The 12899-nt window shown below is 41.3% G+C and overlaps 1 protein-coding gene across 5 annotated transcripts in view; it reads left to right on the top strand.

Moving 5' to 3' along the window:
* Positions 1–439: 439 nt before the first annotated feature.
* The window catches only part of LOC119971847 (nucleobindin-2-like), an 82176-nt gene continuing 69716 nt past the window's right edge, over positions 440–12899 (top strand). For 3 of the 5 annotated variants that reach the window (XM_038808058.1, XM_038808057.1, XM_038808061.1), the window contains exon 1: positions 440–811. In XM_038808058.1, the coding sequence (XP_038663986.1) occupies positions 749–811 (63 nt within the window). In that variant the 5' untranslated portion in view covers positions 440–748. The remainder of the gene's footprint in view (positions 812–12899) is intronic. The other 2 variants (XM_038808056.1, XM_038808059.1) reach the window with 2 other exon arrangements.

Below are 12899 nucleotides of genomic sequence, written 5' to 3'. Positions count from 1 at the left end.
AACCCTGGCACCAAGATCCGGCCAATGTCTTTCGCTCTTAAATAAACTCACAGCTCGAAACATTTGCATCTCTTTTTGCGAACCGCACAACTCTGCTATTCGCATTTGGAAATAAAAGCCTGGGAACATTCAATTTACATTGATAACTGAGAAGACAGCGCACACTCCACTTTGGCAATCCCACTATCTTTTTGTTTTTGGCCGTCAGCAAAAATGCAGCACAAATAACCCCTTACCACATTGACGTCACATCCCCTCCAAGTGGAGTCGGATCTCCAAACGCCACGTACGTGAATTCATTTTCTCCCCGCAACCAACCCTGCCCCCAAACCACGCTCCTCTCCCGATTGACAGCATAATTACCCAGTGGCAAGTGGGTACGAGCGCAAGGCGGGGCTTAGGGGCAGCGTTCAGCCAATGGAAGTGAAAGGAGGGGCTGGTGCTGGGGTAGGTTGCAACGTTTGTCAATCGGAATTGAGCTGAGTTGAGGGTGTTGGTGTGCATTATCGATCCAGTGGGTCTTGTGTTTGTACAGGGGGGTTGGCGGGGGACCGTGGCTGGACATCTTCCCTCAGATCAAAGGTGCCGAGGGTTAAGCCAGGACCACTCCAGCCTCGGGCTCTCTCATCCAACTTAACCACTGAAAAAGAAGGACTTCATTACCCAAAGTCCTGTCTGAAAGTGGGAGGGACCCAGATGTTCAGGGTAAGGAGCAAAGCTTCACCGTTACAGCGATTCGTTGTATACCATGTATTTTGTTACCAATATCTCAGTCGTCGTGTGGCGAGCCGCCGGTTTTGGGGACTTGAAGGTATTAAAACTATTTGCCGTTGCCATGAGGTGACAGTCTTGTTCTTTGCACTTTTGCCTGTGCCCTGATCTGTGGCTCTATTCAAATCGTGAGACATATGTTTATGTTGCAGGTTATTCTTTTTCTGCAGGTTAAATGTCAGAATGTTTCTTAATTCCATTTCACAACCCTTTGGCTTTTGAAACCTTAAGGAATTAACGTACAAGCTTTAAGTTATATTTGAAACCAATGTTTGCTGAACGGTGAATTGCAAATAATGCCAATTTTTTTTCTGGTCCATAAAGTTGTACAACATGAATATAAAAATAAATCATGAACATCTAAAAATTAAAATTCTGATTCTTAAATGCCACTAATATTTATTCCTGTTCACAATCGGCTTATCAATGCTATCTCTTACTGGAAATGCTCTGAATCCCAATACTGTTAATCATGCTGTTCTTAATTTACCCCACCTTTTGTAGAATTGGACTGCCAATGATGTGCATATGTTACAGATACAATAGCAGAATCTAATTACATAGTTTTTTTTAACCTACTCTAGCATAAGAGCTATGTGTGAATAAATTCATGTACTTTGTAGTGTTATTCGATTGAGTTTTGACACAAATCTCACTCTGAAACATTCTATCCAATTTGCAGAACTGGTGACCCTGGAGAATGTTGTTCTGACTTTTATTTGAGATAATTGTTAAATAATGTCTACGTGTTGTTTTAATACAACCCACATTTAATAAATGTATCAAATTTTCATGTGTTTGCAGAGGGAAAATTTGGATCACAATTATGTTCTTTGTCAGCAATGAGATTCTTGTTGTTTACAAAATAAGTGAAATTGAAAAGTTAATGTTTCCAAAGTACATGCTGAAAACGCACAAAAATCGTAGGTAAAGCTTTTTAATGGTCTGAAAATGGCTGTAATGATGCAGTTCTCAGCGAACGCAATAACTTGGATTTTTTTTACCTCTCTTAAAATCAGACCTATTTTTGCACACTGGTCGTTGGAATAGATAGACTCAGTGTCATGAACAGCAAATGTCAGGTCCAATGGTTTGTGTGCTTAACCAGCTAAGTATAAGGCTGAAGAAAGAAATGCGGTGAACGGTGGAGAAGGAAATGAGATGAATTGTAGTCAAATTAGACAAGAAAAGGAATAGAAAGGAAAAGTAGATTTTCCTCACCCACCAATTTCATTACTCTCAATGGAAATATTGCGCCCTAATACTCTTTCCATTAATTGCTGCTGTTTTTACACAATAAGAATGGTGGATGCTATGAATTCACGAGTATTCCGCTGCAATTGCTGCGTAAATAGACTTTGGAGTCAAATTAGACAATGAAAGAAAGAGAGGGGACAAGGAAAGGAATAGAAAAAAAAAAGTAGAATTAAAAAAATACTCTTCTTCCAATTTCATTACTCTCAATGGAGATTTTGTGCCATAATATTCTCTTCCCATCAATTGCTGCTTTTTACACAATAAGAATAGTGGATGCCATGAACTCAATTCTGCGCAAATAAACCATCTAATACAGTTACTTGTGTAGGACGGTCAGAAAATATTTCTGAGAGCATATTTGTTCTAAGTGTTCTCTGGAGCTTTGATATTGCAGTCAACAAATTTTATGCAAGGTAATCTAGGCAATATTAACTCTGGTTTTCATTAATTGGATAAAGGGTGGGTCTATCTGCTAGTATCAATCTTAGACCTACTCTCTTGCTGATTTAAATAAGGTGACAAGGCATTTAGTCACTGGTTAGAGATACTTAGTGACGTCAGAAGAAACATGTATCATTCGTATTCTCGTAGTATTGAATGCTCGTAGTATTCGGAATAAGGTAAATGAGTTGATAGCGCAAATCATCGTGAATGACTATGATTTAGTGGCCATTACTGAAACATGGTTAAAGGATGGTCACAACTGGGAGTTAAATATCCACGGGTATCAAACTATTTGGAAGGACAGAGAGGATGGCGAAGGAGGTGGTTTAGCTCTGTTATTTAAGGATGACTTCCAGGCAATAGTAAGGGTGCTATGGAGGATAAGGTTGAATCCATTTGGGTGGAAATCAGGAATAGTAAGGTGAAAAAGTCACTGATAGGAGTAGTCTATCGGCCACCAAATAGTAACATTATGGTGGGGCAGGCAATAACAAAGAAATAACTGCATGTAGAAATGGTACAGCAATTATCATGGGGGATTTTAATCTACATGCTGATTTGGTTTAAAAAGGTCGGTCAAGGCAGCCTTGAGAAGGAGTTTATAGAATCTATCCATGATAGTTTCCCAGAACAGTATGTAATGGAACCTACGAGGGAACAAGCGGTCCTAGATCTGGTCCTGTGTAATGAGACAGGATTGATTAATGATCCCATAGTTGGGGATCCTCTCGGAAGGAGCGATCATAATATAGTGGAATTTAAAATACAGGTGGAGGGTGAGAAGGTAAAATCAAACACGAGTGTTTTGTGCTTAATGAAAGGAGATTACAATGGGATGAGAGAAGAGCTAGCTCAGGTAGACTGGGAGCAAAGACTTTATGGTGAAACAGTTGAGGAACAGTGGAGAACCTTCCAAGCAATTTTTCACAGTGCTCAGCAAAGGTTTATACCAACAAAAAGGAAGGACGGTAGAAAGAGGGAAAATCGACCGTGGATATCTAAGGAAATAAGGGAGAGTATCAAATTGAAGGAAAAAGCATACAAAGTGGCAAAGATTAGTGGGAGACTAGAGGACTGAGAAATCTTTAGGGGCCAGCAGAAAGCTATAAAGAAGATTAAGATAGATTGAGAGTAAACTTGCTCAGAATATAAAAACAGACAGTAAAAGTTTCTACAAATATATAAAACAAAAAAGAGTGGCTAAGGTCAATATTGGTCCTTTGGAGGATGGGAAGGGAGATTTAATAATGGGAAATGAGGAAATGGCTGAGGAACTTAACGTTTTTTGGGCCGGTCTTCACAGTGGAAGACACAAATAACATGCCAGCGACTGATAGTAATGAGGCTGTGACAGGTGAGGACTTGGAGATGATTGTTATTACTAAGGAAGTGGTAATGGGCAAGCTAATGGGGCTAAAAGTAGACAAGTCTCCTGGCCTTGATGGAATGCATCCCAGAGTGCTAAAAGAGATGGCTAGGGAAATTGCAAATGCACTAGTGATAATTTACCAAAATTCACTAGACTCTGGGGTGGTCCCGGCGGATTGGAAATGAGCAAACGTGACACCAATGTTTAAAAAAGGAGGTAGGCAGAAAGCGGGTAATTATAGGCCAGTTAGCTTAACTTCGGTAGTAGGGAAGATGCTGGAATCTATCATCAAGGAAGAAATAGTGAGGCAACTGGATGGAAATTGTCTCATGTAGCCACCTAAGATGGACACTGGGCTAACAAAATGGAGAACTGCTAAGACTGTAGGGAGAAAACAGTCTTAGCCAGGACAAGCAGTCTGCAAAGGCTAATTAGCATTCTGCACGTATCGAAACTAGTTTATGGCCAGGTGCAAGATCTCAACCAAAGGTGTAAATAGCAAAACGCTTTGCATAGTAATGAGGCGATCCAGATCTGGGCCCACACAATAGCAACATTTGAGTTTGAATGGATACTTTGAGTGGACGCCTAGACGAAACGGCACCAGAAGTATCCATCACAAAAGACCCTAGAGACCGCCCCACCCATCGAGAAGAGACCCTCAGATTGGGGGATTTGTAAGATATCGATTGGGAAATGACCCAATCAATACATGGCAGGTAGAGGCCCGCCCCGAAGAGGCACGGACATTGGGGGACCTATAAAGGTAGACCCCGCACATGGTTCTGTCTGTTTTTGTGCTCCGGCTTGGACTGCTGTTCTGACTCCGACTCCAGCCTCCAGATCCTGTCTTCCATCACCAGCCGTTGAGCACCAGCCATCGTTCAGTAAGTGCCAAACGACGCTCGCTACGTGACCCCGGCATTACCTATAATCTAGCCGACTATTAGAGAACAGAAGGTGCAGTCCGGAAAGGAACAAAGGCCTTGTCCCCTGACCTTGCTGGTTCCTACTTAGATAAGTATTTAGTCGTTTAATAGTAGAAATAAGTATTAGTCTTTAGCGTATGCATGCGTATTTATTATATTTGTATAATAAATATCAATCGTTTGAACTTACTAATCGGTGTATAGTTTTATTACTTTGAACCTGACCTTGAAATACTTGTGAGGTGTCTAAATACGGCACCTGGCGACTCCGAGCTGAAAATACATACACAGAGCTGTAGTAGTGTTAAGCACACGGCCTTTAAACGGAGGCGTGTTAATGCACTCCAATAAACGCGTAATACACTCAAGTAAAACATGCAACACTCATTGGGCAGACGCAGCATGGGTTCATAAAGGGCAGGTTGTGCCTAACTAATTTAGTGGAATTTTTTGAGGGCATACCAGTGCGGTAGATAACGGGGAGCCAATGGATGTGGTATATCTGGATTTCCAGAAAGCTTTTGACAAGGTGCCACACAAAAGATTGCTGCATATGATAAATATGCATGGCATTAAGGGTAATGTAGTAGCATGGATAGAGGATTGGTTAATTAATAGAAAGCAAAGTGTGGGGATTAATGGGTGTTTCTCTGGTTGGCAATCAGTAGCTAGTGGTGTCCCTCAGGGTTCAGTGTTGGGCCCGCAATTGTTCACAATTTACATAGATGATTTGGAGTTGAGGACCAAGTGCAATGTGTCCAAGTTTGCAGACGACACTAAGATGAGTGGTAAAGCAAAAAGTGCAGAGGACACCGAAAGTCTGCAGAGGGATTTGGATAGGTTAAGTGAATGGGTTAGGGTCTGGCAGATGGAATACAATATTGACACATGTGAGGTTATCCATTTTGGTAGGAATAATAGCAAAATGAATTATTATTTAAATGATAAAATATTAAAACATGCCGCTGTGCAGAGAGACCTGGGTGTGCTAGTGCATGAGTCGCAAAAAGTTGGTTTACAGGTGCAACAGGTGATTAAGAAGGAAAATTGAATTTTGTCCTTCATTGCTAGAGGGATGGAGTTTAATACTAGGGAGGTTATGCTGCAATTATATAAGGTATTAGTGAGGCCACACCTGGAGTATTGTGTTCTGTTTTGGTCTCCTTAGCTGAGAAAGGACGTACTGGGGCTGGAGGGTGTGCAGAGGAGATTCACTAGGTTAATCCCAGAGCTGAAGGAGTTGGATTGCGAGGAGAGGTTGAGTAGACTGGGACTGTACTCATTGGAATTTAGATGGATGCGGGGGGGGGGGGATCTTATAGAAATGTATAAAATTATGAAGGGAATAGATGGGATAGATGCGGGCGGGTTGTTTCAACTGGCGGGTGACAGCAGAACTAGGGGCATAGCCTCAAAATAAGGGGAAGTAGATTTAGAACTGAGCTTAGGAGGAACTTCTTTACCCAAAGGGTTGTGAATCTATGGAATTCCTGGCCCAGTGAAGCTGTTGAGGCTCCTTCTTTAAATGTTTTTAAGATAAAGATAGATTTTTTTTTGCAGGATTAAGGGTTATGGTGTTTGTGCTGGAAAGTGGAGCTGAGTCCAAAAAAGATCAGCCATGATCTCATTGAATCGCGGAGTAGTCTCGAGGGGCCAGATGGCCTACTCCTGCTCCTAGTTCTTATGTTCTTATGTTCTTATTCATGTTCGTTTTAAAAAAATAACTTTTGATATTCCTTGTGAGGACCAACGATTCCAAGCTCATGCTTTATTAACTGAATTGAATACTTTATTACACCAAATGACCATAAGTGGTCTTTATATATAAAGGAGTTAGCATAGGAGTTATTTTGCAGATAGTTAAGAGATTACTCGTTCATCTACTTTCAGTGATTGTTGCTGAGAAGTTGACGCAGGCATTTCTTATGTGATCACCTTGGACTATATTGCCCTTGGTTTAAAAAAAAATTCTTTCACTGGATTATGGTTTTGCTGATTAGGCCAGCATTTTTATTTCCTATCCCTAATTGCCCTTGAGAAGGTGGTGGTGAACCACATTCTGGAAGCGCTGCCATGCTTGGTGCTGTTTGGGTGGGAATTTCAGCATTTTGTTCCAGCGACAGTGACATAGTTTCAAGTCCGGATGAGTGTGTGGTCTGGAGGGAGTCTTGCAGGTACTGTTCCCATGGTCTCTTAGAAGATACAAGCTTAGCTTGTCCAACCTCTTCTGAAAGACAATACACCCAAGCCACATATTAGTTCAGTAACATTTCTTGAACTGCTTCCAATGTATTTACTTCCTCCTTTAAATAACAAGAACAATTAAAAAAAAAATTCAGAGTACTCAATTCTTTATTTTCAATTAAGGGGCAATTTAGCGTGGCCAATCCATCTACTCTGCATATCTTGTGGGGGTGGGACACAAGCAGACACAGGGAGAATGTTCAAATTCTACATGAACAGTGATCTGGGGCCGGGATCGAGCCTGGGTCCATGGTGCCATGAGGCATCAGTGCTAACCACTGTGCAACCGTCCCCCCCCCCCCCCCCCCCGACGCCATTACTGTACATGGTACTCCAGATGTGGCCTCACTAATTTCCATCAGATGATGAAAGAGCTATGCTCCAAAAAGCTCGTGATTCCAAACAAACCTGTTGGACTTTAACCTGGTGTTGTAAGACTTCTTACTGTGCCCACCCCAGTCCAATGACGGCATCTCTGCATCAAGTCTAGGTACGGTTATGGGTGCTGTACACCATTCCACAAGTGACTCCTTCAGTTTTACCAAATCTGGTTTCCTGAACTTGGGTCATTCTTCTCTAATGTGCTAATATCATCATTAATTAACAAAGCCACCTCCTATCTTTTCCCAGCTTCCTGTCCTATCTAGATTTGCATACCCTTCAATATTCAGGTCCCAATCTGTCATTCTGCAGCTACGTCTCTGAAATATCTATCATTTTTATTTCTGTTTGTGCACTTGAGTTCACCTGTTTTGTTTTGAATGTTACATGCATTCAGATAGAGATTTTATGTTGATCTTTCATCATTTTTGTAATTTATAGCCTTGATTCACTTTTAGTTTTGTACTCCCTGTACTCTGTCTGTCTCACCCTGTCACAGCCTGTTTGATATTTTCTACATTAATACCTTACTCTAGTGTCTTATTCTTTGATTTATCGCATCTCCCAAATTTGATCCCTTGCCCAACTATTTAGCTTAAAACCACTCCTCTTCCCTAGCTATGTGATTTGCCAGAACATGGGTGCCTGGATGTTTCAGGTGTAGTCCACCCCAATGGTACAATCCCCACTTTGCCCAGTACCCAGTGATACACGAACTTGAGCCCTCTTCTCCCACACCAGGATTTGAGTTACATATTCATCTCACTAATGTTATGAGCACATGGTTCAGATAATAATCAAGCAATTATTACCTTTTTTGAGGTTTTGCTTTTTAATTTAGTGTCAAGCTCTATTCAGAACCTCGTTCCTAGTTCTAACTTTGTTGTTTGTACCTAATGGGACCACTGGATGTTTCCTCTCCCATGCCAAGCAAATGTGGATGTCGAAGGTTGTGGATGGTGTAGCAAATAAGCAGATCACTTTGTCCTGAATACTGTCGGGTTTTTGAGTGCTGTTAGAGCTGCATTTGTCTCGACAAATGAAGAGTATTCCATCACAGTCCTGACTTATGCTTTGTAGATGGTGCATATGATTGGGGGTGTCAGTAGGTGAGTTCATTTCTACAGAATTCCCAGCCTCTGACCTCCTCTTGCAGCCACAGTATTTATATGGCTGGTCCAATTCATATTCTGCCCATTGCTAACCGACCAGGATGTTGATAGTGGGGGATTCAATTATGGTAATCCCACTGAACGTCAATGGGAGACGGGTGGTTTCTCTCTTGTTCCAGATGGTCATTGCCTGTCGTTTATGTGGCACGAATGTAACTTGCCGTTTATAGCTCAGGCTTGAATATTGTCCAGGTCTTGCTGCATATGGGAATGGACTGATTCAGTATGTGATGAGTTTCAAATGAAGATTGTGCAGTCATCAGCACACATCCTCACTTCTGACCTTATGATGGAGGGAAGGCCATTGATGCTGCATTTGGATAACTGGGCCTAGTACAAAATGATTGCCAGGAGAAAAGTATAAGTTAAAGAGCTGGAATTTAACTAAATAATACTTGTTGACATGAACCCTAAGCTGTTGAAGTAAGTGAGCAAAAAGATAGCAGAAACGTTTGCCACAATATTTTCACTCTGGGGAAAAAGTAACTTGTGGTTTGAAGGTGCAATTTTTCCAAAAGGGGCCAAAGTCCCCACTTGAGCACATTTAGCCACATGTTTCCTAACACTCACGACTCGCATTGGATAAGGGGCTTGAATGGGGAATGCACGTCCGAGGCCGCACACAGCCCCGTTTTTTAAAGTAAATTTAGAGTACCCAATTATTTTCTTCCAATTAAGGGACAATTTAGCGTGGCCAATCCACCTAACCTGCACATTCTTGGGTTGTGGGGGTGACACCCACGCAGACATGGGGAGAATGCGCAAATTCCACAAAGACAGTGACCAGGGGCCGGGACCGAACCTAGGTCCTAAGCGCCGTAGGCAGCAGTGCTAACGACTGCACCACTGTTCTGCCCACATCGATGTGTTTTATACAGTGGAGTGTTCCACTCGCCGGAACTCCCCATTGTAACAAGACATCTTTAAATTACATTCCAATCTCCGGGTAATTTTCACGGGAGAAAATACATTTTGGAGTGAAATGCAGTCAGTTAGTCTGTGGCAATGTTGTGTGGGGTGAGCAAGACGGGAAGGAGCTTGATAATGATACCTCCCAGTGCGTAGAAAATTCAGCAAGGGGGAAAGGTGAAGCAATTTGGGCTGTTGCTCATCAGGAGGTAGCGGAGGTGCCTTTGTGCATCTGTCAGAGAATGTTATGAGTGGAAGAGAGTATCTGTGGGCTGATGGAAGTGAGATTCAAACAAACTTTGAACAGAGGCAGGTGAATATGAAGGAGGAGGGGGAGAGAAAAATTGGAGGAGAAGCAAAGTCCCGAAGAATGGAGAAAAGTATAAGTGCCAGCTTGAAACAAAGGTTTCCGGAACAAGGAACAATTACGGTAAGCAGATAGTTGTTTTAGAATGCTGATGGGATGGAGGCGGTATGCCCAAGGGGTAAATTCTCAGTTTGCTTTTGTTCTCGGGATACAGAAATTTGGGTCATCTTCGTGCAAGTGCCAATAGTTAATGCTTATTTTTTTTTTAAAAGGCAGTTGAAATTTGGACTTTAAGATGGGAGCATAAACTACAGAGTAAAGAAGCAATGTAGAATTTGTACCAATGTGGGTTGGATCACAGTTAAAATATTATGTACAATCTTGAATATTTCACTTATAGAAAGGACATTAGAGTCTTAGCAAGTGTTTATCTGGCGTCTCCAGGATGCTGTTCAGGATGGGAAACTGGATGGGAAACTATCATAATGTGACAAGCGATACGATAATTATTTTCAACTGCAGCATAAAAGGTGAGTAGAAGATTTAAAGAAGATATTTTTCAAACTTTTATGCAGAGTTTTGGTATGAATAGAGAAATTTTGGATTTAGATTTGTTTATTGTTACGTGTACCGAGGTACAGTGAAAAGTATTTTTCTGCAAACAGCTCAAACAGATCATTTAGTACATGAAAATACATAATAGGGCAACACAAGGTACACAGTGTCAGTGGTGATGGGTTACCAATTTAAAACTCTCACTTAAAGGGAGTGAGAAGACTTTCAACGTAAATGTATTTGCACGGGTAGTTGTTGGAATACAAAATGCTTTACAATAGTGTGTGGTTAAATTTTGGTTTGTCACATCTTTGAATGGAAATTGGATAAATATTTGAAACAAAATGCCGTGGAGAGGCAGTGAGTTTAAATTGGAGTTATTCTGCGGGTGTAAAAGCCAATAAAAGATATGAAGAATCAAATGACCACCTGTACAGTAAATAACTTTGATTCTGTGCTTCTGGCTGCCAGACAATTGTATAAAAGTAGTAATAGCTATATGTTTTACACCTCCAAAGAGTTCAGGTGTTGATTTGGAAATTTGCTGAAGAAAGCTAAATGTTTTCTTGTTCACTAAATTTATATTTGCAGCCCAATTTATTTTTAATTTAATATGGACAGAGACACACAAACCACACTGATTTTCTCTTACCACTAAGATTTGAGGGTTTTGTAGTATAAAACACTTCTCGGACCTGAATTCTTAATTTCTAACATTAGGGTCCTCAGTTGTGCTTGATCTACAAGTTATAAATAGAATTTATAGTGCAGAAGAAGGCATTCGGCCCATCAAGTGTGCCTCAGCCCTTGGAAAGAGCACCCTACTTAATCCAATGCCTCCACCCTATCCCTGTCACCCAGTAACCCCACCTAACCTTTGGAACACTTAAGGGGCAATTTAGCATGGTCAATCCACCTAACCGGCACATCTTTGGACTGTGGGAGGAAACCGGAGCATCCAGAGGAAACCCATGTAGACACGGGGAGAAAGTGCCACTCCACACAGTCACCCGAGGCCAGAAATGAACCTGGGACCCTGGAGCTGTGAGGCAGCAGTGCTAACCACTGTGCCACGATGACACCCCTTGTATGTATGAATCAAGTAGAATTTTTTCAGCAAGATTTTTCATATACTTAACACCAAAGCAGTGAAGACAACATAAGGAGTTCCACATCCCTCAAGTTCCTAGGAGTTCTTGAGCATTGCCTGTCGAGGTGATGTCTCTCTCTTCTCTGTCTTTGAAGTCACATTGAACTGTCATACCACAGAAGCCATGGTAACATTGTGCCAACAACAATTCCAAATGTTATCCCCACTTCTCATTATTCCTCTTCCCTTATTTCAAAGTAGTTCAAATTCATCTCTTCCATTGGCTTAGGATGTGAATTGTGTTATGTCACCCACCCCTGTAACTGGAGCCATATTGACTAATATGTTGTTTCCTTGGGCCCCATCAAGAGTTTACATTCCATTGCAAACTAATTGAATTTAGATTGATGAGGGGAGGATCTTATTGAAACTTATGGAATACTGAGAGCCCTAGATAGTGGATGCGGAGAAGATGTTTCCACTAGTAGGACACAATTAGAACCCGAGGGCACAGCCTCAGACAAAGGGATGGTCCTTTCATACTGAAATGAGGAGGAATTTCTTTAGCAACAGGGTGGTGAATCTGTGGAACTCATTGCTGTAGAAGGCTGTGGAGGCCAAGTCACTTTAAGATGGAGATAGATAGGTTCTTGATAAGGGGTGATGGGGCCAAAGCAGGAAAATGGGGATGAGAAACATATCAGCCATGATCAAATGGTAGACCAGACTTGATCGGCTGAATGGCCTAATTCTGTTCCTGCACCTTAAGGTCTTATGGATACATTTCATCTAGATACAGAGCAGCTATGAACAAAACCATGTCCATTTATCAACGTACTTTAACCCAAGCCCTACAGATGCAAAAGAATTAAGAACAAATCATAGTATCAAAGATTAAAGATATTCTTCTGGTACAGATCATTAAAGCAATGGATGATTTGTTTGAAAATAAGGCATAATTCTAAGATCCTACGTCTAGCCCTTTCTACAAACTGAGCTGCTGAATGTACACTCTTCGGCAACTCAAGTCGTAAAACAACTAAATGCCTGTTCCTCACAAACACAATAGTTGCAAAACATCCCACCTGCCTTGACTGCCCATTGTCTCACTAACGGAAATTCAAACTAAGCCATTTAAGAAGTGAAATTCATACAACAAACCCTAAAAATAGCAGAATTATCAATCTTGTATCACTTGTCCGTAAGCAGAAAATGTAAAAACAAATGAGTGATGGTGTGTTTTCATTAATAATTAATTCATTAATAACCCACAGCGAACCCAAGTTAGGGTTAACTCAGAATCTTATTCCACATTGAAAAATTCGGGGAAAGGAGGTCCTCAAGGTCCCACTCCAAACACGAACTAAGGACATAATAACAAGGAGTAGGCCATTTGACCCCGCAAACCTACCCTGTCATTTAATACGACTGTGGCTCACCTGATTGTAACCTCAAATCTATATACCGCCTT

The sequence above is a fragment of the Scyliorhinus canicula genome, chromosome 9 (genome assembly GCF_902713615.1).
Source record: "Scyliorhinus canicula chromosome 9, sScyCan1.1, whole genome shotgun sequence".
In the NCBI taxonomy this organism is placed as follows: Eukaryota; Metazoa; Chordata; class Chondrichthyes; order Carcharhiniformes; family Scyliorhinidae; genus Scyliorhinus; species Scyliorhinus canicula.
The sequence above is the reverse complement of the archived record's forward strand: the minus strand, read 5'-3'. Positions and strand labels throughout refer to the sequence as shown.